Raw genomic sequence first — 26,467 nt, 5'->3', positions numbered from 1 at the left:
CAGGGGCCGAGCGAGCCGCAGCCCGGCGAGGCGCACCACGATTGGCGGGGGCGCGGTGATTGGCGGGCACGCCGGCCGCTCAGCGGGCCGAGCCGGCGCCGCGTCCTGGGGCCGAGTCCCGAGTGGCCGGCAGCGGCGGCCCCGCCCCGCCCCGCCCCGCCCGCGCGCCCGGGTCCGCGCTCGGCTCCCGCGGCCGCTCCTCCGCCGGTGTCTCCGGCGGCTCCCGAGCGAGAGGCCCGAGGGTGTCGTGGGGCCGCGCGCGGCGCACTCGCGGGCCGGTGAGTACTTCGGGGCCGGGGGCGGTCGCGCGGCGGCTGTGGGCAGCGCGCAGGGGCTGGGCAGAAGCTGCCGCCCGTCTCGGGCCTCAGTTTCCCCTCTGAGCTGATAGTGGCTGGTCCCGAAGCCCTCGGCAAGTTCCCCGAAGTTGGAGGGCCGGGGGTCCGGCTCGCTGCGCGACGTCCGGGGAGACCCCTGGCCGGGTCCTGCCCGGGGTCGTGGACGCCGCGACCCGAGCACGTCCGAGCCGCGAGCCTCGGCGCGAAGCCCCGTGCGGGCGGGAAGCAGGCCCTGAGGGCGAGCAGCCGGCGGGCTGGGCCGGCGGTGGCAGGCCGGTCCCCTCCCGCGCCCCAGCACCCGCCCGCCCTGCCAGGTGCGCCGTCATGCCCTTCCCCCACGGCCATCGGAACCCAGGGCTGCCCTTCCCCTGTGCCCGCCGTGCCCCTGGGAGGTGTCTGGCCCCCAGGTGGCAGCGCGGGGATGGGGTTCAGTCCCAGGGAGACCCGGCCCACCCGAAGGGCAGCTTCTGAGTCACGCTGAACCCGCACAGCCCACTTAGCAGCTCTGTGACAGTTCCTCCCCTGCTCTGGGCTCCTCAGTATGGCGGGTGGGTGCAGCCCCTAGACCCTGCCTGGTGTGAACCCCGCCCTGAGATGAGCCTAGCCCTGGGGATCGTTAATTTTTGATTTGATAGATGGAAACTTTCTGGAGAGTCTGACCCAGCCCTTTCCGGTGCGATGGAGTCCGGTCCTCCCACCCCAATTTTTGTAGTTGATGTTATGAAATTCCAAGGAACTAGCATTCGCACAACTCCCCCACCCCCATATTTAACCCTCAAAGTAGTCTTAGGGGTAGGAGTTATTGAGGAAGCTGAGGCTCAGCGGGGTTTGGTCCTTGCCCAGGACCACGTATCTGTCCTGGCAGAGCCTGGTGCCAAACCTCTGCCTCCCTTCTCCCCAGAGTGCTCCGCCTCCCCTCACCTTGGACAATGACCCCTGGCATTTGGCCCAGGGCTTCACAGTTTGTAAAGGGCTTTCCCTTCTGCCAGGATCCATCACTCACTCCCAGAGCTGTGCCCTGGGTACCCCGTGTGCTGGCTGCCTCTTCTCTGCAGCGCCATGAGGGACCCCACGGGAAGCTCAGAGACCACCCTTTCCACTGCCCCCTCCTGTTTACTTTTGTCTCCAGGGGGCTGTGATCCCCACATGAGCCCCTTTGTGTCTGACCAGGATTTAGGGTGACGTTGCTCTATATTCCAGCCCCTTTCCTCCTGCCTGCCCTACTGTCCTCCCCCAGGCACAGGAAAGGTTGGCTGAGAGACCCATCTCACCTCCTTCCTCAGGATGGGAGAGTAGGGGTGGTGGGGGCTCCCTGACTTGGGTCTCTCTTGCCCATCCCAGCCACGGCTGGACAGGCCTTAGAGGCTGGTCCCAGAGGAGAATGCCAGAAACACCTGCTTTGCAGCACGGACCCGAAACACCTGTCCATAATGTTGGTGATGAGCATCCTAATAGGGGCTTTATGCTTTGTAAAGCACCTTCCCCTCCCATTCCCCCCCTTAGGAATTGGCACCACCACTGCAGCCCCCAGCCACAAACCAGGCCACCCCCTGCACTCCTCATTCCTCACATCCAGTAGGTGCTCTCCTGGCTCCCCTGGCTCCCAAGCCTCACTCAGCTGTCTACTCTTGTTCAGACCTGTAGGGCCACCAGCCCTCCCTGGTCTCCCCAACCTTCTCCTGTCCCCACGCAGCCCTGATGGTTCCTTAACTGCCACTTCCTTCTGCCCTGTAGGGTCAAGTCTGCCTCCTAAGCTGGCACGAGTTCTGGCCTTTGGGGACCTGCTCTGTGGCTCACTCAGCCTCTTCTCTCCTTCCTGTGTCCCCTCCCCAGTGGTCATGTCCTGGCCACCTGCACTTTCCTAACCACATTGCTAGCTCGTTGTCCCTCTGCCACTTCTTCTGGGCACATTCTGTGCTGAAATGCCCAGATGCCTCCCCCTGGCCCTTGCCTGCTGCTGCCTGCTTGTCCTGAAGGCTTGGTCGAGGTCTGCAGAATTCCTGGCCTGCCCCTTGCTCGGTTGAGTGAGGCCTCTCCGCTGGTCCATGTGGGTGTCTGTCTGGGTGTTGCCCACTCTCAGCCTAGACCAAACTGCTCAAAGGCCAGCCCTGGATGAGTCCTCTCTAGGACGAGGTGACCAGTACAGTGCCTGGCACAAGATAGACCCTCAGTCCGGGCATGGAGCAGGTACCAGGTGTGCAGTAGGGGTTTGGCCATGCCGGCTGTCACTGTTGCTATCCGGGACATTCCCAGATCGACTCCCTCTGTTAATGTGCCACAAGGAATGTGAACATGAGTGGAGCTGGAATGTTCCTTCATTTGGCCCTTAATACTCTGTGCAAAAATAGGTACCTGGAAGCCACCAAGAGCTTTGTGCCCTTATCTTGAGGAGCAGCCCAATGCCAGGGGGCTGGGTCAGGCCAGGCCAGAGCAGCCATCACAGGCCCAGGACCTACTGGGTCCCACTCCTTTAGGGCTTGGTCACAGATGGGTTTTAAAATAACATTTTGCTCTAATTCCAAAAACATTACACACTCACTGTAGATAATTAGGGAAATACATTTAAAAGAAAAATAAATAAAACCACCCATAATCTTTACTCAGAGACAGGAAGTATCTCTTGGGGGGCCTTTTCTCCCATCTTCTTCTGCAGATAACTTTTGTTTTCATCCTAAACAGACTCAGGATAGTATCTTAGGCTGTTTTAAATCTTGCTTTAAGAGTGTTATACAAACATGCTCCTTGTGTTTAAACATTCATGTGCAAAGATCGTGTTTAACAGCTGTGTAGCATTATGCCACCTGCAGGGGTAAGCTTTATAACCAGTCCCTCTGGACAGTGCTGACAAGTGCCTTGTGATGGTCACCCTGTGTGCGAGCCCTGAGGGCACCTCTGGTGACTCCCCTAGGCTGGCATCCTGCCAAAGACATCTCGGCGTCCCTCGGGGGCCTATTTCTGAGAAGCTGGCTGGGAGGTGGGGCTGCACCCAGAAGAGCAGAACAGGGTCGGCCTGGGTGAGGGTCAGGGCTTTGGACAGAAGGCCACGTGAGGTCATTCTCCTTCTGGCCTCAGCAGATATGTGGCCTGTGCAGCTCTCTCCCAGGGTGGCAGCCTCCAAACCAAGCTTCTCGGTTCTGGCTTTGTGATTGGATGGGATAAAAATACGTGTGGGTGCTCATGGGGAAAGAATGCTGGCCACTTTGCTTTTTTGGATCTTACATGATGATGGGTTCCAAGTCACTGCTCTGGTCGTCAGGGGGCAGTTGGGGCTGGCTGACCCAGCGAGTGGGGCGCTGGGGTGGGGAGGTGCAGAGCGTGGGTGCAGCCAGGTATGCCGGATGCGGTGACATGGGGGAGGGACTTGCTTAGGGTCACACAGCAGCAGCATTCCCCAGATAGTGCTCCTAGGCCAGGCTGCCTCAGCCTTCCACCCTGTACACATCAAGTGCCTAATATGTGCCCAGCAAGGTAGCAGGCATTATGAGATGCAGGCCCTGCCCTCAGGTCTCCATGTCATAGGCAGGACTCAGGACGAGATACCCTGCAAGCCCTTGCCGGGGAGCCCATTTCTAATCTTTGTTGTCCCTGTGACTAACCACAGCCAGGAGTCATTTTGTTCTGAAATAACAAGCCCTTTGATCCAAACCAGGCCTGGCCAACCCTCAGGGAGCCCGAAAATTAATCCTCCTGTATTCATCTGTTCTTACTAACCAGAGATTTTACTTTAAACAGTTTTATTTTGAGTGTAGGGTGATGAGCATAGTACTTAGCCCAACAGACCAGCTATAAAAGAATCTGTTTTCCTAAAATTCCTTTTATGAAGTGTTTTGCAACTAAGCATGCCTTTATTTAGCATCTGGGAGTATTGACTTAGGGCTTTTTTTTTTTTTTTAACACCTTACAGTTTGCCAATTGCTTTCTCTTCCATCATGCCCTTAATTTCATAGCACCCCTAAGTGGGATGTGTTGTCCCCATTTCACAGGTGGGGAAACAAAGTGAGGTCCAGGAGCTACTAGTAAGGGGTATTTCACTCCGCATGTTGCTTCTGGCTGTAAAATTGCCTCCTGTTGGCCAGGTGGGTGCTGTACTCACACACCTCTCACACAGGGAGGGCTCGGGTGGGGGTGGGGAGGTGACAGCCTGAGTGCTGTGCGTTTACCTGACCCCCAGGACTTAGATGGGCAGCTTGGAAACTCCTGCAAAGGAGGTGTCTCTTGAGCTCTTGACCTGAAGGGTGTTTAGGCTCTGGACTGGGGAAGGGAGACAGGAGGGCAGAAGGCACCGAGACAGAAGTGTGGTAGTCAGCAGTGGCACGTGGTGCTGAAGAGTGGCCAGTGTTGTGGAGTGAACAGACCGGGAGGCTCACAAGGCTCAGCTGTGCTTTTGGTTTGCATCTGGGCGATGTTTTAAAATAAGGGCTGAGTCCGTCTGAGGGAGGAATGTCCAGATTGAAATCTGCAGAGTCCTTGAGTGGACACAGATCTGATCTTTAGGGCCCATTTAGGATGGAGCAGAAATTGTTGTGTAGGGAGCCTGGGGCCGCTCCTGGTTCTTCCAGTGGCCACGGTCCCCAGAAACGTCCCTTAGGCACCTGCTGGGGCAAGGCTTGGTGCTAGGTCTGGGTGTTCAGAGGTGGCCAGCACCCTGGCTCCCTGGTACAGCTCATGGTCCCTGGTCTCAAGGCTCACCATCGTTGCCCCTGGGAGTGATGGTCCCCATCACAGCTGAGGGGCAGAGGGGGAGGAGGCCTGTCAGGACCACACAGCTGGCGGGCACAGGTTCGTGGCACGTTGGGGCTAGGAGCAGATTTTTAACTTCCAGTCTCCCCCTTCTCTGAAGCACCAAGGATGGACATAGCCTTGAGTTTGGGGAGGGTCATTTGGGAATCTGAGGAAGAGTTTCCTGTGCCCACACAGCACGCGCGAGGTCCGACAGTTTCACGGTTGCCCCCACACAGAGCATCGGGGCCTGGGGCTGTGGTCCTCCAGAGCTGTCAGCTGCATGGTCTGTGGCCCATGGCTGCCCTTCTGCCCTAAATTAGGTGGATGGTGGTGTTTTTCCATGTTGCTAAGCAGCACGTGAGAGCTCTGTATTGAATAAAACAAAGCCCTTTCCCCTGTCCTGACACGTGTCAGAATCTCTGTGCACTCTAGTCTGTTCTAACCCAACGCACTGTGTGCCTTAGTTTGCTTTTTAGTATATATTGATATCTGGGGCATCGAAGTTCTGTGACTTTTGTCCTGTGTTTTGGGCCTGGCGTGGAGGGCTCTGGACTGGGCCGATCTGGATTTTGGCTCCCCCAGCCCAGCTCCCCTGGCTCCCCCAGCCTCCTCTCCCCCAGTCTACCCTCCCCTTCTCACATTTATATTTTATTCTGCACCTGTGTATTCGTTTCCTAGGGCTCCCATAAGATTACTAGAAACTTGGTGGCTTAAAACAACAGAAATTTATTCTCTCATGGTTCTGAAGGTAGAAGTCCAAAATCAAGGTGTAGGCAGGCAGGATTGGTCCCTTCCTCTGTCTGGCATCTGGTGGTGGCGGGCAGCCGCCAGCACAGCTGCACCACTCCAGCCCTCACACGGCCTTCTCCCTGCCTCCGCTTCCCTCCTCTGCGTGCAGGAGCACCAGTCACTGGATTTAGGGCTGCCCTAATCCAGGACGACGACATCTCAAGGTCCTTAATACATCTGCAAAGCCGTGCTTTTCCAAATATGGTCAGGCTTACAGATACTGGTTGGCACATCATTTGGGGGCCCCTTTCAGCCCCCCACAGCCAGGCGCTGTGCTCAGGGCTCCACGTGATGACCTGTGGGCGTTGTCATCATCCACATTTCTCAAAGACACCAAAGCAAGGTCACATGGCTCTTGTCCAGTTAGGCAGGGATTCCAGGCCTCGAGATGTCAGGGCCTGAGACCATAACTGACGTGCGATCTGTCTAGCTGGGTGCTCTGAGTGAGTGAGTGTCCTCCCTTGGTTTCCTCATCTGGACAGCGGGGCTAGCCCTGGGGACGGGCTGCGGTGGGCTCACGTGAGATCCCGTAGGAGTGGTCCCTTGCTTCCTCTCTCTTTACCAAACAGCAAGAGCTGGAGCTGGTTGGCCTGCTCCATTGCTAGCCCTGGCTTGTGTCTGACCATGGCTTTTCTTGCAGATGGACTCCAGCGCCCCTCTGCCGGGCCCCTCCCAACCACAGGCCCCACCAGCCTCGCAGCCCCAGGCCCGCTCCCGGCTCAATGCCACTGCCTCAGTGGAGCAGGAGGACAGCGAAGCACCCCGAGCTTCTGGGGCCCAGGCTGGCCCTGGCCCAGGTGTGGGAGATGCAGCTGCCCCAGCCGAGCCCCAGGCCCAGCGCACCAGGAGCCGAGACAGAGCAACTGGTAAGTGGTGGGGCGGGAAGCCCAGGCAGGGCTGTGTAGGGAAAGCAGGGTGGGAAGAAGCCCAGCCACCCTGCGTCTTCCTCCCACCGGGTCCCCTGCATTTTAGGGCTTTGTAGCTCCTAGCAAGTATGATCAGGGTCTGCTGTGGGGCCACCCGCTTTCCTCAGGGCCTTTCGCCTTTTACCTGCATGGCAGGTGCAGCTCCTCAGGGCACCGGTAGACTCTCCCGAGTCTGGTGAGCAGGCACCTCTCCTCCCCTCCTCCCCCATCAGCCCCTCCCGGCTCCTGTGCAGCACTTTATAGTGTCTGGTGTTTGGGTTATTTTTTTTTCTTGAGACACAGTCTCTCTTGTGACCCATGCTAGAGTGCAGTGGCGTCATTGTAGCTCATTGCAGCCTTGAACTCCTGGGCTCAAGTGATCCACCTGCCTCGGCCTCCCAGATGGCTAGGATTACAGGCGTGCGCCACAGTGCCAGGCCTCGCAGTTTCTGCTTGAGGCCGTGTTCCGTTTGCTGTGGAGTGAATTCCTTGGGCTGTGCCTGGCCAGGGTGGCTGGCCACAAAGAAGACAGCTGCACTTTTGGGGATAAGGCCTGGTTTGGGTGAAGTCCTCGGTGCTGGATTTCTTCTCTCCCAAGGAGGCGTGTGGGTGTCCTTTACCCCACCTGCAGGTGAGACGCTGTGATCCTTGGTGTTCACAGGCTGGCCGACAGGAGGCTTTGTCCCCAGGCAGTGGGTGGTGGGTCTGAGTGAGGGGCATCTCAGCCCCCCTGCCCTGGACAGCTCCTTGGCACCTTTTGCAGCTCAGCCAGGCCTCTGCCATCCTCCGCTTTCCCCTAGAGGGGCATCAAGGAGTGGAGGCTGGGCACGTAAAGTGTGTGTTGCGTGGTCCTTAGTGGTCCGCACTGACTCAGCGGCGTCTAGAGGCGACCTTGGCACTGAGGAGGTGACCTCGGCTTGCTGCACGGGGAGGCTCCTGCTCACATGGGCAGAAAAGCCAGGACCTTCGACCTCCCCTGCGGCAGGAGCCCAGCACCAGTGGTTGTAGACACATTTCTGCTGCCGCCAAATGGAAGCTGGAATAACAGAGAAGGTGTTGTGTGTGTCCCAGAGATACTGCATGTTGGGGAGACTTCTGGAAATGTCAGGCTATGAATAACTTCTGTGAAAAATTAATCACGGACTAGAAGAATCTTTTTAGCCAACAGATGTAGGCTTGAATCTTATATTCTGACTTTTTTAAAAAAGGGAAAAAAATAATGTGACTTACGAATTTAGTTAAGAAAAGAGATTTGAACTCGTGAGAGGCCTGGGACGTACAGCCCCAGAGGAGCGGCAGCCCTGGGGGCGGCTGAGAGCGAGGTCGGCAGGGAGAGCCCTCGCCTAATTCAGAGCGTCTCGTTCCGTCATAGACCGTCCGTCGGGTTGGCGGCAACCGCCGGATTGGAACTGCTCCAGAGTGGTGACGAGACCTGTGCCAGGTCACGCGGCACCTTCCCGTTGAGCGGACACGTGGAGTCACGAGTGTGTCAGTGCCACTTCGAACACACACACCCCTCGGTGAGCCCACAGGAGCAGCCTCCCCTGGCTCGGTGCCCGGGGGCTCTGAGTCTGCGGCTACGCCAGCCTGCCGCCAAGCCCGTGGCCAGGAGGCTCGCAAAGGGGCTGGGGACGACGCAGCCAAGGGAGACCTGGCCTGACGGGCTGGGAGCACCAGCACCAAGGACTGGGCCACTGAGAGGGGAGGTGTCCTCAGTGCCACTCTGTGGGCCCTGAAGTCTTCGCCCAGGAATGTCCAAGGAAGTCGAGCCTGACACCCCTCCCTGTTGGCAAGGTGTCCCCAGGCCGGGGTATGTGTGCCTCACCCGTGAGGGCTTGTGAAGGATGCTTTGAATTCCTCCTCCCCGAACACACACCTTACCTGTGGGGCCTCACCTGCTGCCTGCACCTTTGAGTCAGCCCCGCCTCCCTCTGCCGTCTACAGAGCAGATGTGACCTGCCTCTCTGCCTTGAGCCTGGCAAGCTTGTGTTGTCCCAGCCACTTCCCGTGCCACCTTCCGCTGCAGTCCTGTGTCCCATAGACGTGGCTGCCCTGTGGGGACCAGGTGCCGGTTGGTGCTGCAGAGTCTGGCTCAGAGCCTGGCACAGGCTGGTTCTGGGAAATCCATTGATGAGTGGGACAAAGAAGGCTGGTTCCTGGTGTGTTGGTCCTGGGGATCATATGTCATTTCCTGTTGTCAGTAAGGTCAGTGCAACGGGTGTGGTTGTATGAGGCTTTTGTGTTTGGGATAACTTTTTAGAAAGTGAAATAGAGCATGGGCCATAATGATACTGGGTGCTTGGCTTAGTAATCCAGCTGGAGAGCCTATGCTAGGAAATAACTTCTCAGAGGAAAAGTGTGCACACAAAATGGCTGTGGCACCATTTTATAAAGTAAGGGGTTACTGAGGACAGCAGGAGGGCTGTCGGGGGAAAGGCCCGGCAGCCGGCTGTGTCGCCCGGTGGGGCTCGGGGCGGGCGAGCCGGCTGCAGTGCGGCGTGGGAGTCTGGGAACAGTTGGCCACTGTGGCCTGGGCGTTTGTCTCCCCCAGTTCATGTGCCAAAATCCTCACCCCCAGTGTGGTGGTGCCAGGAAGCAGGGCCTTGGCAGGTGACCAGGCCACGAGGTGGTGCCCTCTTGCTGGGATTAGTGCCCTTAAAAGAGAGGCCCCAGAGGGCACCGTCCTCCTCCCACTGTGTGTGGACACAGCGAGAAGCCCCATCAGCAAAAGTGGGCCCTCGCCATGTGCCGTGTCTGCTGCCACCTTGATCTTGGACTTCCAGCCTCCAGAGCTGAAAGAAATAAATTTCTGCTGTTTCTAAGCCACCCAGTCCACGGTGCTTTTGCTATAACAGCCCGAATGGATGAAGACGTCCACTCTTAAGTAAAAACTGTTAATATCAAGATGTACGTACGCTGATTGTAACCTCCAAAAAACATGTCTGTCAACAACACAGTCCTGGAAACATAAACTTGACTAGTTGGGGTGCTGGGCATTGGATGCAGGTTCTTATTACTTCGGTTATGGGCTTTCAAACAAGCCCTTGGATCTTTCTAGAGCCCTGGTTGGAACAGGTCTAAGCCCAGGGGTGGTGTGGGACTCGGGTCTGTGCCCTTCCTTCCCACGCCTCCCACCCTCAGAGCTCTGGGTTGTGGCGGAACCTGGGTAGCATTTGCTGTCATTGCTCTGGGGCTGTTTGTAAATTGGAAGGCAGGCGGCTGCTTTCTAGGCATCTTTTCTGTCCCTGTGTCTGTCCTCGTGCTCCTGGCCTGGACTTTAGAGGAGAAGCAGCACCGGGGCTTCTGGAGACCCCGCCTGCTGTCCCGCCACTCCTCTGACATATGGCAAGGTCTGGCTTGTGACATCGTGTTTGTCTCTTCCATGTTGAAGGGCTTAGAAGGGGAGATGCGGGAATCCCCTTTGAAGAAGTCCTGGAGAAGGCCAAGGCCGGCGACTCGAAGGCGCAGACGGAGGTGAGGGTGCGGTGTCAGCAGGAAACTCAGGACTGGCCCCAGGCACGGCGGGCCTGGCAGGAGCTCTGCAGCCCACAGAAAAGTCAGTGCCTGGGAGCAGAGATGGGAGCGTTGTGTGGCCACAGTGCACCGAGCTCCGTGTTGGGTCCCGTGTTCGCTCTGTTGCTTCTTCTCCCTGCAGCCCTGGGGGAAGCAGTGCTCATCCCTTGCTCAGCTCACACCTCGTCTTGGGCATTACCTCCTCTTGGTCACCCACCCTGCTTCCTGCCTGTCCTCCCCATGTCTGGCTTGCTCGGTGCACACACCCCTGCCACTGTGTATGCTGCACACTCCTGTCTCCCTGGGTGTCCATTCACCTGGGCATTAGCTCTGTGCACAGGGCCCCAGGGCAGGGACTGTTCACCTGGGTGTCTGCCAGGGCCCAGGGTTTGTGCCAGTGCTGGGATGCAATGCTGAGCCACACAGACGTGAGCCTTGTCCTCACAGGGTGACAGGTTAGGGGAAGAGGCAGACAGCACCAGGTAAACAGACACATAAATGAAATGATGCTAAATTATGTTAAGGAGAGAAACTCACAGGATACCGAGCCGGGAGGTGGCAGGGGGCCTGTTGCCTTCTGTGGGGACCATCCCAGCCGAGGGCTGACCCTGCACGCCTGGGCAGACAGAAGAGTCAAGGGCAGAGGCCTAGGCAGGGGGCCCTCGGTGGGTTTCTGGAACCCAAGTGCATGGGAGGAGGGAGGGATGGATGTTGACCTCAGCACAGTCATCATCGTGTCACCGTTAGTGTGTCTTTGAGGCAATAATTACTATGCCCACTTTTGGGATGAAACTAAGGCTGGCCCCTGGCACTGCCTTCCAGCCGTGTCAGTGTGCAGAGCTGTTGCTGCTTTCTCAGCTTATAGCCTAGAGTACCAGAGGGGGTGGGGGGACCCCAGAGTCCAGCCCCCCGATGTGGCACATGGGGAACCTGAGGCCCAGGAGGAGGAAGGGGTGAGCTCCAGACAGCAGTGTTGTGCCTGGTGCCTCTGCGTCCCACCTCTGCTTGCACTGCAGGGCCAGCCTGGGGAGGTGACCATGCCCCTGTCCAGGGGCTCAGAGGCTGTATAGATAGGTCCTGAGCAGCTGTTTCTCACTGCCTCACTCTGTCCTTTTGTATAAGTGGCTCAAGCAGGTGACCACAGTCATCTGGAGCAATTTCCTGCCCTCCCTTTTTCCTAAGGAGGGGGAAGGTTTCCTATAAGACCATAAATTAAAAGTTTCTTTTTCCTACCTTATGGCCATATTGTACTTTAAAGTTCCTTCTACAGCCTGTTGCCCAGGCATTCAGAGGTTGGAGCACAGCCCTTCTGTGGGTTCTGTCTTTCCTCTGGGCCTCACTTTTTCCATCTGTAGAACGAGAGGATTGGACCATGTCAGCAAGTGTTTTTTTGCAAAGGGCCAGGTGGTGCATATTTGGACTCTAGGTTGTCTCTGCTGTAGCTACTTCCATCCACTGGCAGTATGCCTCAGCAACTGGTGGGCGGAGCCGCTGAAGGGAGAAAATCAGTAGACTTTGGAGCCTGCAGTCCCCTCGTTCTGAGGAAGGGGGTGGCCACGCCTGCGCCACGGTGCTTTAAGGAAGAACAAGTGTCTGGAGGCTCAGTAGGGCCTAGCCCAATATAGATGCCCAGCGGGACCCCGTTCCTGCCCCTTTCTTCTTGGTGACACAGGGTGGGGGGTGAAAGGAGGTGGACTGGCTGGGATCAGGGGCAGGAGAGGTCTGTGAAGCTGGAGGTAGAACGGTGTCTGGCCTGCAGGTGGGGAAACACTACCTGCAGTTGGCCAACGATGCAGATGAAGAACTCAACAACTGCACTGCCGTGGACTGGCTGATCATGGCTGCGAAGCAGGGCCGGCGGGAGGCCGTCAAGCTGCTTCGCCGGTGCTTGGCGGACAGAAAAGGTAGGACTGCATGAGGCTTACTTAGAGCAGCCACCTGAGGGATGCCCTTGCTCATTGAACAATGCCACTTGCTCACTGAACAACAACAAAATATTAACAACAGGAAAGCCTAATGCTGGTGATGCTGTTGGGAAATAAGCACACTCTCTGTTTTGCTAGTGGCTCTGTCATTTTAGATACTGTTTCTAGGGCCTAACGTGGGATCTTTAACAAACTAAGCTATTTTCATTCTCTTTGGCTTGTGTTGGTGTCTCCAACACAAGAAGTTATAGCCCCTTTCTCTGCTGGGTTCTGGTCCAAACTGAGCAATAGATCCCAGAGCCATCGAGGAGGGTCAGCTTCACAGTGGTAAAGCTGGGAACTTTGGTGTGGCCTGCTGTCACAGTGGCTGATCCCCTGGAGCTGGCTCTCCATCCAGTCTGGGCAGACCAGACCCAAGGGCCCACAAAGACCTGTACAGGTGTGTTCACCGTGGAATGAAGTGGACTGACCTTTCAAAAGTGGGTGGACAGCCGGGCGTGGTGGCTCAAGCCTGTAATCCTAGCACTCTGGGAGGCCGAGGCGGGCGGATTGCTCGAGGTCAGTTCGAAACCAGCCTGAGCAAGAGCGAGACCCCGTCTCTACTATAAATAGAAAGAAACTAATTGGCCAACTAATATATATAGAAAAAAAAATTAGCCGGGCATAGTGGCGCATGCCTATAGTCTCAGCTACTCGGGAGGCTGAGACAGAAGGATTGCTTGAGCCCAGGAGTTTGAGGTTGCTGTGAGCTAGGGTAACACCACGGCACTCACTCTAGCCTAGGCAACAAAGCAAGACTCTGTCTCAAAAAAAAAAAAAAAAAAGAAAAACAAAAGTGGGTGGAGGAAGAAAAGGGAGTGGGTGACTAAGGGCAGGGGACAGGGTGGTGGGGGGATGCAGCCCGGGCCACATGCAGTCAGTTATGACATCATCCTGCCCAAAGGGAGTGGCTCGTCCCTGGGGCCAAGGAGCACTGTGCTTCCTTAAGGTTTCAAGCCTCAGGGAAAGATGAAAGTGCTTGTTACCCAGGTATGTTTTTTTTTAAATGATATATATCTTTTCAGATTATAATAGTCTTTTATGCTTATCATAGAAAACTTGGAATATATAGAAAACATAAAAATACAAATTACTCATAATCTTGAAAGCCAGAGAAGAGCTCTCCATATTTTGGTATATTTCCTGCTGGTTTTGTATCGTAATATTTTAGGAGTTACATTCATTACATGGAATCTTCTTTCTCTGAAAATTATACTGATGTTTTTGAAGAAAGAGAACAGTTGTATTCTATCAGCCAGAATTCCCCCAGCCAGCCGCACGGCTCCGCGGCAGGTAGAGTGGCGTGGCGCTGGCTGGAGCGGCCCTCCCAGCTGGAGTTGGGAGCCAGCGGTTCCCAGAGGTGCCAGGCAGACGGCCCGAGAGTACAAGGGGGAAGGCAGGGCAGCCCTCAGGCCCTCACATGCTCCTCACAGCCCCACACTCTTAAGTCGAGCGCTTTCTGATCAAACAAGTAATATTAAGCTCATATGGAAAATTAGGGAAGATGTTGAAAGGAGAAAAACATCCAGTCCTCCGTGCCAGGCCTTAACTGCCTTCTGGGGTGAGCTGTGCTGACGCCTCAGGCCTTGGGAGCTGAAGCCAGGAAGGTGGCTGCAGGCCTGCCTGAGACCCTGCTCCCCTCTCCCCCCGTGGCCAGTCTCCGTGTGGCGGGCCCAAGCCCCTGGAGCGCGGGAGGCACAGGGACAGCCCTGCCACTGCACTGGGTGGTCACTGCAGTGAGACTGGGCCAGGTGCAGATAGCACAGCCTCTTTCTGCCTCTGGCCCCGGTGAGCCAGTCCACCACCGTGCCCCAGTGTCTGCACCTGCACGCTGGGGGTGGCCGCAGCTCCTGTGAGGGTCCCATGGGGATGAAAGGGGAAGGAGCAGAAGAGACAGCAAGTCTCGCACACGTTGCACTCAGTGGACGCACGGGCGCCTGCTGCAAGGCCAGCTGGGCCTCCAGCCTGAGGTGTGGGCACCGGCAGGGGCTTTGCACAGAGGTCCTGTTGGGTCAAATGTCCATCCTACCCTGGCAACGAAAGGGCCTGACAGACCTCTCATCAGTTGCCCTCCCAAGTCCTTCCAGGCAGAGCTGGCTGGGACGGGGAGCAGCACTGATGGCAGCAGGCGGGGGGCGGGGCCCTTACCGCCCCTGTCTGGCAGGCATCACGTCTGAGAACGAGCAGGAAGTGCGGCAGCTTTCGTCCGAGACTGACCTGGAGAGGGCCGTGCGCAAGGCGGCCCTGGTCATGTACTGGAAGCTCAACCCCAAGAAGAAGAAGCAGGTGGCCGTGTCAGAGCTGCTGGAGAACGTTGGTCAGGTCAACGAGCACGGTACGCAGCCTCGTCTCGGTGCACGCCATCCCATGGGTCCCAGGGCCTCGCGTGATGACCAGGCCCTTCCCACAGGGACTGGGCCCCTGCAGGGAGCCGGGCGGTTGTCACTGACAGTAGGGCGGCATCAGCCTGGCCCAGGTGCTCATTCACTGAAGAAACCGAAGAGGGTGGTGTGCCCATTGCCCTGACCACACCCGCAGATGGACGGGCTGTGTCCGTCACTGAGTGGGGGCAGCCAGCGGGCACTGCATCCAGCGTAGTGGCTGGAGGCACAGAGGTGTGGCCTCGCACTGCCGAGGGATGCAGTGGAGGCCCCAGGCCTGTGGCCCCCAGAACTCAGGACGCCCTAGGAGCCTACAGTCCAGTTTTTGGTGGGTTGCAGGGCAGAATGAGGGCATGATCAGCGTGTTGACTCTCAGTCTACCCTGTCCCCTGCAGATGGAGGGGCGCAGCCAGGCCCTGTCCCCAAGTGCCTGCAGAAACAGAGGCGGATGCTGGAGCGCCTGGTCAGCAGCGAGTGTGAGTCCAGCCCCACCCCCACCCGCCACCCACGCAGTGTCTGCTCCTTCCTGTGTGTCCCAGGCCTGCGTCTCGCCAGGGTCTCAGTGCATCTGGGTGTCGGTGTTCTGCGTGCTGGGGTCTGGGCTTGGCCTGCTGGGAGTGCACATACAGGAGGGGAAGACAGACATGGGAGACCACAGGGTGACAGTCCCTGCTGGGCAGAGAAATGCTGGGGAGGGGCACTGGCTCCCTGGATGGCAAGGGGAGGAGCTGCAGGTGGAGGGAATGGCAGGAGCACAGCCATGGGTTTTTGTGGGCAGGGGTTGGAAGGGCGGAGCATGTGTCAGGGGGACAGAGGCTTGGGGCACAATGAACTGGCGGCCTTTGGGATGTCTGGGGTCAAAAAATTAGAGGAGACTTTCGCACCCTCCATGTGCAGCTGCCAGCCTGAGCATCGCTCGCCCATGTGGGGTGTGCAGTGGTCTAGGGGACTCTGGGCCCCCATCCCAAAGAGAACGGGGGTGGGGGGGACTCAGGGATCACTCAGCATTAACAGGGGAGCTGTGGCAAAGACCAGGCCTGCCACGGACTCTTCTTGTGACCTTGAGCAGGTCTTGTTTTTGTCTCTGGGCCTCAGTTTCCCCTTCTAAACAGTGAGCTGGTCAGATCAGAGGACCAAAGGACCCCACCCGTCCCAGGAGCTGCTGTGGTAGGGCGGGGGAGATGCGGGAGGGCACTGCATCCAGGTAGGGACACAGACCCCACCTTCCTCTGGGCCGAGGAGGAAGCCCTCAGAGTGTCACAGCACAGTCAAACTTCGAGTCCGAGTGGGCAGGCGGGGTGTGTGGGCTGCTGCTTTCTTGCTCCACTTGGGGAGCAAGAAACAGGTTGCGCTGATGTGGAACGGGCTCTGTGGCTGACGGGCCAGAGGGACGGGGAGGCTGAAATAGCCTGAGGCGAAGGCGTCTCCTGTCCTGGGGCCACTTGGAGGCTGGGCTTGGATCCCAGCCCCGAGGGGCGTGTGATGAGCCAGGTCACAGCTCTGCGGGGCCAGGGCCGTGGCAGGGCCGTGGCAGGGCCAGCGCTCAAGCCGTGGCTCCAGCACCCCAGTCGGTCCCCTGATGGGGGCGTTTCCATCGCTGTCACTGTGTCCCTGGCCTTGCCATCAGTGAATGCCGGGAAGGGCCGTCTGTGTCACCCCTCAGAGTCTCTCTTCCCTCACTCGCTTGGGCTCCCCTGCCCTCCCACTGCACGGCCTGACCAAGCCACCGGTGACCTCCTTGCCAGGCCACCATTCCTCCTTAAAGCCCTCTCTACCTGGCCTGCAGGCTCCCTGGCCCAGGGCCCTTGCTGTCATGCTGGCTGCTCTTCCTCGGTGTCCTGAGACCAGTTTCCTGTCTCCTCACCCTCTGGACGTGGGTGCCGCCCCAGGGACACATCCACACTTGCTGCCTTGTGACCAGTCCTCTGTGTCTGGTGCCAGCTACAAGACCTGAGCACACAGCCCCGCCCAGGCCTCCCCCAACACCTGCCACCCAAGTGGGCCCCAAGGCTCTGTGCCTGTCTGTGGGCACTGCGTACTGCATGCACCTAGCCCGGTCCCTCGGGAGGTCCCGTCAGCTCCATGTGCTCCCCTTCATCACCGCCACCGCCGTGAACCCAGCCTGTGGCCTCTCCCAGGGTTTCTGCCGCACTCCCTGCTGGTGTCCCTCTGCCCCGCCCCCACCCCCACAGCCTTCCCACAGAGGCCCTCTGGGACAGCCTCTTGCCATGGATCGTGTTGGGTGGAAGAGTTAGTGGGCGTATAGTAGGCCCTCGGCGGATCATGTTGGGTGGAGGGGTTAGCAGGTGGCTGGCCAGCAGGGCAGCTTGTCGCCAGGGCTATCTCGAGGGAGAGATGGGTGTCAGCAAGCGCTGGAGGTGCAGGCTGTTGAAGGCTCGGCAGGGGGGCTGGGCTAAGGTGCAGGTGGGCTCTAGGTGACAGTAGCCAGGGAGGGAGGGGCGCTGGAGGTGGGGCCCCAGGGCTGGGGATGTGGGGAGAGGCTGGAGCCTGGCAGACCTGCCCCTTCCCTCCCCGCCAGCCTGGTTCCCTCCATCAGGCTACCCAGGGCAGGTTTCCTCCACCTGAACTCACTCAGCTTCTCCTTAGCTTGGTCTGAACCCACTCCCCACTCCATCCATCCATGTGGTGGTGACAGGGGGCTCGCAGCTTGGGGGAACCCCACGCTGTTTCTCTTGTGCTTCAGCCAAGAACTACGTCGCACTGGACGACTTTGTGGAGATCACCAAGAAGTATGCTAAGGGCATCATCCCCACCAACCTGTTCCTGCAGGACGACGATGACGACGAGCTGGCAGGGAAGAGCCCCGAGGACCTGCCGCTGCGCCTGAGGGTGAGTGGGTGAGACCCCAGCGCCAGCCCTCGCCTCCCGGATGCACACACCTGTCCCCGCCAAGCACCCCTGGGGCTTTCCTGGAAGCTGTGGGTGGGAAGGTCCTTGCCTAAGAGAGCATCTTGGACTGTGCCTCTTGTCCCTCGAGGCGTCCTCTGTCCCCATGTAAGGACACGTCCTCAGGAAGGGGGCCTTTCTTACAGTCAGGCCCAGAAACCTGGGGTGCTGAGCACTGGGCCCTCTGATCTTCCCACGAGAGCAGCGTGGGAGTCAGGCTGGGAGGATCAGAGGCAGACTTTGATTTGGACTTTGTCACTTAGAAAAATTACCTGTTTATGGCCCAGAGTGGAGGTCAGTGCCTCAAAGAAACCTTCACCCCAAACAGAGTGCTTGGTGTCCTTTAGGCCTGGGAGGACATGTGGAGGCGCCTGCTGCCCCCAGTCTGTGAGGGCGCAGCGAGAGAGGCCAAGTGTGGGGAGGTGGCAGGCAGCACCTGGAGGACATGAGTAGCCGTGAGGTCGGGAGTGAGGCAGGAGCAGAATGCCCAGGGCACAGACCCTGCCCCAGGCCCGCCAGCTTGTCTTCTTGGCTGTGCGGCTGGGCTGCAGGTGCAGACACGTGATGTGGCCCCACAGCCTCTCACAAGTTCCCAGCTCAGCTCAGCTGGAGGAATTTTGCGTCTCTGTCTCACTCTGGAGAACACCAAGATTTTCAGAGGTTCGGCCGCCCGACCCAGACAGGTGCGGCAGCACACTGTGGCCAAGAAGGCTGAGGCCAGTGCAGGGGCCCTAGCACACAGCTGTCACGCCGCCTGTGCGTTAGTCGTGCAGGCGTCCCATGGCCTCTGCTTTCTTAACTCACTGAGGCCCTGGAGGAATTGGAGTCAGTGTCTGATGGGGCGCGTGAGTCAGGGTTGGGACAGTCGGCTGAGAGGGCACCGTGCCAGAGCCGGGAGTGTGGAGAGGGGCAAGGCAGGCCGCACTGCCGTGGGCAGGGCAGGAACCAAAGTGCTTCGGGAAGGGCTGCAGCCCGGAGCAGCAGGCGTGACGCCGCGCGCCGGGACTCGGAGCCTGGCCGAGGACCAAAACTGAGTTCCCCAGAGCAAAAGTGGAAAGCCTCGCCTTCCCCCTGGGGACAGCCGTGTCCAGGGTGAGAAACTGGCCTTGTCGTGGGGTTCTGAGACGCAAGCCGGGAAGGCCAAGAATTTGCAGCCAGGAAGCTGGTGGACGCCACCGATGGTCCCTTCTGAGCTGGCCCTGGCAGGCGCGCCCACAGACAGGTGCCGCCGTCTCCTCGCCAGCTCGAGGGAAGGGAGCTGCAGCCTTGCCATGGCTGTCAGCAGAGAGGAGGCGCCCCCGCTTGCCAGTGAGGCCGAAGGTGAAAGGGTAGTCGTAGAAGACCCTTGGGCACGAGGCCGTGGCCCCGGTGTCGCCTCACACCCCGGCGCTCGTACTCTTTCTGCCTCCTTCAGGCGCACCCTGCGTGGAGGGAAAGTCCGTGTCACCCACTGACGGGCGAGGAGCTCAGCGCCGTGAAATACCTGAAAGCCCTTTTTAGAAGGGCGAGACTTAAAGTATTATGACAAGAAACAAACAAGGCTCTGTTTCAGTCTTTGAAGCTGTCAGAGCACTCTGATCCATTTTGCAATTCATCTCATGAAAAGACTTTTGCAAAAGGGAGATAAAGAATCATCAGAAGCGTCTCCCAAGCGGAAAGCCGTTTCAGCTTGTAATAGCCCCGAGATCAAAGAACAGGGAACACACTTCTGAGAGGTCTCTTCACCCAAGTGAAGAACGGCAGACGCCTCTTAGCGAGCTGACGTTACACCCACAGAGAATGTTCTAGACTGCAGGCAGTTCTCTTCTCAAGCCTGAAGTACAGGTGCCTTGACAGCTAAAACCCTCTGAGAAATAAATTCAGTAATGTTTTAAAATCCTGATGTTTTTTACATTAAACTATTGGAAAATGGAACGTGAGCATTTTGCAAACAGGTTTGGGAGCATCTTGCTTAGGTCTCCGGCCCCGGTGGTGGCTGCCACAGGCCCTGCATCACGGCCCACGGTGACACTGTTCCCGGTCTCCTGTGGCGGCAGGGGTGGTCACCTCCGGCCCAGACAGACTGCTCTTCACTGTTCTATTTGTGGAGCCAGGTTCCTTATTGAGATTCTTTTAATTTCATTTTTCTTCTATCTCAAAGAAGAGTTTATTTTAATTTGTTGGACATTCTCTGCAGGAAAGGGGACAAAGCCTTATAGTCCCACAGATCAGTGCAGGGCTTGGGTGGAAGCCGCAGGGTGCAGAGATTGGGCCCTTACAAAGGAGACCGTTTCCTGGCCGCCCAGCCCAGGTGTGGGGCCGGCCCCACTCTGTCCAGCAGGCTGGATGCCATTGGGCATCATGTTCTAGAAGCTTTCTTCTTTTAAAGGAAGCTTTCTTCCATCTTTTTTTTTTTTTTTTTTTTCATCTTTTTGTTTAAGGAACCAAGTTTTCTGCTATCTTCCATCTTTTAATCAGATGATTATGTGGCCCCACAGTCAAAATGGCGCACAGCTCTGAGTCAGACAGGATTTTAGACAACTTGAACAGCAGGCCGGGCGCACGTCTGGTTGTCCTGCCGTTAGCAAGGCCCCTGCCACAGGGATTGACCGAGGGGGCGGTGCTGACGCGCACTAACTCACTCCGTAGCCGTGGGTCTCAGCCGTCTGACCTGGCGTCAGGGCCAAGGCGCTCCCCCCAGAAACGCTGGAGGAGTTCGTTCTCATCAACACCCCGCAGCGTGCGCAGCTCTGCTTGTGGAGGCTGGTGGCCCCAGAGAGAGCTGGGGCACCGTTAGCTGGTCCAGTCGTCTGTTTGCTGGTTATGAAGCAGGGATTAAGTGGATTGCATGCAAGAAGCAGCGAAGCTCTTCAGCCACACGTGTGTGGAGACATGTGCATGTACACTCATCCCTAAACATCTCGGTCTTCATGAGCCCAGCCCCTCTCATCTCCAGAAAACCCAGTCCTCCAGCTGCTTTCAGGGATTCTAGGCGTCTCAATTGGTGGCCAGGGCTCTTGGCAGGTGAGGCCACATTCTGGTGCACCCGGCTACCGTTCACCTGAAATTCCTCCTGGCCCTCTGTTGGGTGGAGGGAGCCTGCCCAAGGGATGGGAGAGGCCGCTGCCCCTGGCCCTGCACTGATAGGGTGTCCGGCTGCCACTTCCTGTGCCTCAATGCTCAAGCCGGCTCTGTCACATAGCCCCTCGGTGGGCTCCAGGTGCACAAGGCCTCCGCTTGGAGGGTCAGCCCTTCCAGGCTCCTGACCCTCTGAAGACACAGCCCTGCACTGCACAGCACACTGCATGACAACTGGCACCTTCCACCGCTGCTTTCTTATCTCACCCCTCCAGTCTCCCCATCTCCCCCTTGCCCTGGCAGGGCCAAGGGTCCCCAGAGTTCTGCACAGACCATGCGGACCTGGGTGCTGCCCTGGATGCAGAATCGCCACCTCCTTCCTAGGCTGCTTCCCTCTTGCTCTGTGCAGTCCCTCGTCCCCCTTTGCCATGGTAATGACCTTTGCTTAGCCTATAGAGTGGGCAGGGGGACTCACAGGTGGGGAGGGGAGGGCTGCCTTTGAACGCAGCTGTGTGGGGTTGTGTGTCTATTGTAAGTAGTATGGGGGACGTGTGCTTGTGTGTATGTGCATGCATGTAGGGTGTGTGTGTGGGGGGGGGATGGGTGTGCCTGTGAGCGTGCATGTGCATGTAGCAATGGGCGGTGGTGGGTAGCTGCTTCTCGTCTCTAGTGAAAGCTGCTCATCCAGCTGCCCTGTTTGGAGAAGCCAAAGCATCCCTCACTCTGTCCATGTTTGCACTGAACTCTTCCTTCAGTGCTTGCTCTGCCTCCCCTGCTGGGACTGCTCACAGCTGCCCCTCTTTGAGTCCAGCCTAGTCTTGTGCAGTGATGGTCACCAGGGAGGTGACATCCTTGCTGCGGTGGACAGCTGAGATGCAAAGCCGGCTCCCAGACAGGCAGCCTGGGGTTCTGCTGTCTCTTCAAGCAAGAGGCCCTGAGGGGAGGGAAGCGGGAAGCTGGGGGGTCCCTCCAGGTGCTGGAGGCAAGCACATGTGAGCCTGGTCACCCTGGCAGAAGGTGGGGAGCCAGGCATGGGGAGGGGTCAGGAAGGTCCCCGGCCCAGAAGTGGGTGGGCTGACCTGCAGTGTGGGGTAGATTGAGGGAAGGACTGTAAGGACTGCAGAGCATGGGGAGGGCCACCTGGGGAAGGGTGTGACAAGTGGATCACTGGGACTAGGCTGGCACTGGGGGGACACAGGGGTAGGTCCATGTTCCCCAGAGCCAGGGTGGCTGGAGGGAGGCGTGTGGCAGGGGGTGGCAGCTGAACACGACTGGGTGCAGTTTGTCCCAGCCTGGTTCCAATGCAATCTGCACCCTGCAGGTGGTCAAGTACCCCCTGCACGCCATCATGGAGGTCAAAGAGTACCTGATCGACGTGGCCTCCCGAGCGGGCATGCACTGGCTGTCCACTATTGTCCCCACGCACCACATCAACGCCCTCATCTTCTTCTTCATCATCAGCAACCTGACCATCGACTTCTTCGCCTTCTTCATCCCGCTGGTGGTCTTCTACTTGTCCTTCATCTCCATGGTGATCTGTACCCTCAAGGTCTTCCAGGACAGCAAGGCCTGGGAGAACTTCCGCACCCTCACGGACCTGCTGCTACGCTTCGAGCCCAACCTGGACGTGGAGCAGGCCGAGGTCAACTTTGGCTGGAACCACCTGGAGCCCTATGCCCACTTCCTGCTGTCTGTCTTCTTCGTCATCTTCTCCTTCCCCCTGGCCAGCAAGGACTGCATCCCCTGCTCGGAGCTGGCCGTCATCGCCACCTTCTTCACCGTGACCAGCTACCTGAGCCTGAGCACCCACGCAGAGCCCTACACCCGCAGGGCCCTGGTCACCGAGGTGGCTGCCGGCCTGCTGTCCCTGCTGCCCTCAGTGCCCCTGGACGGGCACTATCTGAAGGTCCTTGGCCAGACCTTCCTCACTGTGCCCGTCGGCCACCTGGTCGTCCTAAACATCAGCGTCCCCTGCCTGCTGTATGTCTACCTGCTCTACCTCTTCTTCCGCATGGCCCAGCTGCGGAACTTCAAGGGCACCTACTGCTACCTGGTGCCCTACCTGGTCTGCTTCATGTGGTGCGAGCTCTCCGTGGTCATCCTGCTGGAGTCCACTGCGCTAGGGCTGGTCCGAGCATCCATCGGCTACTTCCTCTTCCTCTTTGCCCTGCCCATCCTGGTGGCCGGCCTGACCCTTGTGGGTGTGCTGCAGTTCGCCCGGTGGTTCGTGTCCCTGGAGCTCACCAAGATCGCAGTCACCATGGCCGTCTGCAGCGTCCCCCTGCTGATCCGCTGGTGGACCAAGGCCAACTTCTCGGTGGTGGGGATGGTGAAGTCCCTGACGCGGAGCTCCATCGTCAAGCTGATCCTGGTGTGGCTCACGGCCATTGTGCTCTTTTGCTGGTTCTACGTGTACCGCTCGGAGGGCATGAAGGTCTACAACTCCACGCTGACCTGGCAGCAGTACGGCGCCCTGTGCGGGCCGCGGGCCTGGAAGGAGACCAACATGGCCCGCACCCAGATCCTCTGCAGCCACCTGGAGGGCCACAGGGTCACATGGACGGGCCGCTTCAAGTATGTCCGGGTGACTGAAATCGACAACAGCGCTGAGTCGGCCATCAACATGCTGCCCTTCTTCATTGGCGACTGGATGCGCTGCCTCTACGGCGAGGCCTACCCCGTCTGCAGCCCTGGCAACGCCTCCACGGCGGAGGAGGAGCTGTGCCGCCTCAAGCTCCTGGCCAAGCACCCCTGCCACATCAAGAGGTTTGACCGCTACAAGTTCGAGATCACCGTGGGCATGCCCTACAGCAGTGCTGCCAACAGCAGCCGCAGCCGGGAGGAAGATGACGTCACCAAGGACATCGTGCTGCGGGCCAGCAGCGAATTCAAGAGCGTGCTGCTCAACCTGCGCCAGGGCAGCCTCATCGAGTTCAGCACCATCCTCGAGGGCCGCCTGGGTAGCAAGTGGCCCGTCTTCGAGCTCAAGGCCATCAGCTGTCTCAACTGCATGGCCCAGCTCTCACCAGCCAAGCGGCACGTGAAAATTGAGCACGACTGGCGCAGCACTGTGCATGGTGCCATCAAGTTCGCTTTCGATTTCTTCTTCTTTCCGTTCCTGTCTGCAGTGTGAGGACGCACCTGCTGGCCAGAGGGGGTTGTCCCAGTGCATGTTGCTGTGAGGACTTCCCCAGTGTGGCCCCAGCCAGTGGGAGCACGCTAATGCTGTGTGTGTGTGCTCGCGTGTGCAGACCCAGGGCTTCGGAGACCTTTGCTCGTGTGTAGACTGCTCAGACCCCACCAGTGAAGGGTGACACTGTTTAGCTGTCCACTCTGGACACCAGGCGTGGCTGGGAAGTGCATGCAGTCTCCACCCCAACCCCGACCTTTCCGAGCGAAGCAGGTGTGCCAGGCTAGGCTAGAAAGATTCCTGTGTCCCAAAAAGCACTTTACAGACAAGCTTCTCCCTCCTCCCCACCACCTCTGAGCACTCTGCTGTCCCTCTTTACTCCTGTGTTGGATTGGGGTTTTTTTAAGAACCAAATATGCATCTGTGTAAACTGCACGGCAGCATTTATTTTTTTGGTCACTGCTAAGCCTTGACAACTGTTGGCCTTTCCCGGGGGATGTGCACAGCTGCCCGAGCCTGTGACGTGGTCCAGGGCTGGCCCCATCCTGCCCGTTGGAGGCTGGGTGACGGACTCTGGGTGCATCGACGACTTCTGTCCTGTCTGCAGTGTGAGGACGCACCTGCTGGCCGGAGGGGTCGTCTCTGGGTGCTGAGAGTGCGTCCGAGCTGAGCTCTGGCACCCCGGCCATCTTGGGGCCTCCTGTGCTGCGTGCAGGGTGCGTTTGTGAGGGCCTTGCCCGAGCCCACCAGGGCTCGGGCAACAACCCTGGGCGTCTCTCCAGCGCCCAGAGGAGCCTACGTGTTCCGTGCCACAGAGCAGAAAGTCAGGCTCCTAAAGTGGCCGAAATAAAAGCCTCTGGTGAAATCTACAGTTCTTTTATTTATTTAAAAGAAGGCTTTCTTGTACATGCATGAGAATCAATGCTGTCTACACACAGTTGAATGAAATGCAAGTATAGTGTGAGCCACAGAAGAGCGGGACTGCCGTTCGCATAGCTGGCCCTGCGAGGGCAGAGCCTGCCTCCGTCTCCAGCTCGAGGGGCCTGTGGTGCCTGCCCTCACCGTTGGGCTGCCTGTGCCAGCACATCTGTGCTGCAGGTGACCACGGACAGTCAGCCCCACTGTAGACTCAGATCTTACTGGATGGGAAGGACATAGTCACAATTTTTGAAATTCTAATCACTAATGAAACGGACCATCGTGGTGATCCATAGCTGGGGGCTGCCACGGGGTACAGAAACGTGTTTATGAAGCCGTGTCCTGCATTCAGTCAGAGCGTACGGTGGTGACCCTATAGACTTACAATTAGAACTTGTTTTGGGGGGAGCTGGAGCAGCTGGGGGCACCTGAGCAGACTTCGCCTCTCGGGGGCATGTGTGTCCACCATAGGCGCTCAGCTCTTCAATTTCTTCCCTGGGGTGAGGATAAGGCCCACCCCCCGCCCCCCCCTGCTGGCTGCCCCACAGTGGGTCCCATTTTTCTGCTGTGGTTGGGAAACTAGGGTTGTCACACACTGCTGCAGTTGGCCACCTTGCCTTGACCATTCAGCATGTGGCTGTCTCCATTTTCCTCGGACGTCACTCACAGCACCTGGTGGGTGGCAGCTGCACCCCGCCCTGTTCACTCATCCTGGTTTACCCCTCTGCCTGGGGGGTCTGTGTGAAGTCCCATGTGCTGGGTGCCAGGAGATGTCATCACTCTGTGCTGTGTGTTTGCTCCTGGGTTTCTTTCCCAGGCAACAAGATGAGGTTAAAGTTCAGCCCGATGCCCTCTCCCTGTCCTGTAGACCTGAGGCCATGAATGGTGGTCACCACTGGACTCTCCCCCGCCCTCGGCCCTGGGCTCCTCACTGATCGTCCAGAGAGGAGGGAGGCGCCTGACAGCTTCGTCCAGAGGAGGAAACAGGTCCGGAGCGGTGCCCGTTAGCATCAGGGCCAGGGTGGGCCACCACGTTGCTACTCTGCCCCCTGAGCTCTCGTGTTGCAGTCTCATGGGGAGAGGCCTGGACTGAGCATGGGGGCCAGCCTCTAAATCTCATTCTGCCACACACCCCTGCCTGACAGGAACCGTTCAGCACCCGTCCCCACGCCTCAGTGCAGTGGGAAGTCTGGGCTGGGTCAGTGGTTTTCAAAACTTGTTAGCAGTGTCACCTTTTTAAAGAAACGAAACGTATAGAGCTGCGGTCTGTTGGAGAAAAGGGCTGTTAAGTGCAGCGTACACAGATGAGGAGTCCAGCTGCCTGGATCTGAATCTGCCACTTCTGTGCCTTCCCAGCTCTGTAACCTAGGGCAAGTCCCCACTTTCCAGGCCTCAGCTTCCTCACCTGTAAAATGGGGGTATAATAGCTACCTCATCGGTTGTTTTGAGGATAAATGAGGGGGTAAGAACAGTGTCTGGCACTAGTAAATGCTCAATAAACGTTTGCTAATTTTGAAAAAGCATTTGTGGAACTTAGGATCTAACTAAGAACCTTTGGTCGGTCCCTCCCCAGAAGAACTGTAAAGTCCTTGCTAGCTGTGGAAGAACTTAAACTTTGTGATGACAATCCCATTTAGGCTGGAACCGATCTCGATCAGAGTGGCTGAGTCCAAACAGGGCTGGGTGTCTTGCGCTGTGGTGTCCACTCAACCCGCTGCACCCTAGAACGCAGCGGGCCTGCCCTTCACCTGCATCAGGAATTGGAGGCTGCACGTGCAGAAAGGCTTGGCCAGCACCTGGGACTTGGCATTGGAAGCATTCCTTGTTTACCTTGACTAGTCAGCCT

At 58.1% G+C, this 26,467-nt stretch overlaps 1 protein-coding gene across 1 annotated transcript; it reads left to right on the top strand.

Annotated features, from left to right (window-relative positions):
- The first annotated feature begins 155 nt into the window (after window positions 1-155).
- Window positions 156-24,572, top strand: WFS1 (wolframin ER transmembrane glycoprotein). Its single transcript, XM_012747676.3, has 8 exons — window positions 156-278; window positions 6,487-6,712; window positions 10,143-10,225; window positions 12,024-12,168; window positions 14,393-14,563; window positions 15,005-15,085; window positions 17,314-17,459; window positions 21,895-24,572. The coding sequence occupies exons 2-8, from the start codon at window positions 6,487-6,489 to the stop codon at window positions 23,704-23,706; spliced, it is 2,664 nt and encodes an 887-aa protein (XP_012603130.1). The 5' UTR covers window positions 156-278; the 3' UTR covers window positions 23,707-24,572.
- Window positions 24,573-26,467: the final 1,895 nt, after the last annotated feature.

The sequence above is a fragment of the Microcebus murinus genome, chromosome 16 (assembly GCF_040939455.1).
Source record: "Microcebus murinus isolate Inina chromosome 16, M.murinus_Inina_mat1.0, whole genome shotgun sequence".
Classification (NCBI taxonomy): domain Eukaryota; kingdom Metazoa; phylum Chordata; class Mammalia; order Primates; family Cheirogaleidae; genus Microcebus; species Microcebus murinus.
This window is presented reverse-complemented; position numbering and strand designations above follow the sequence as displayed.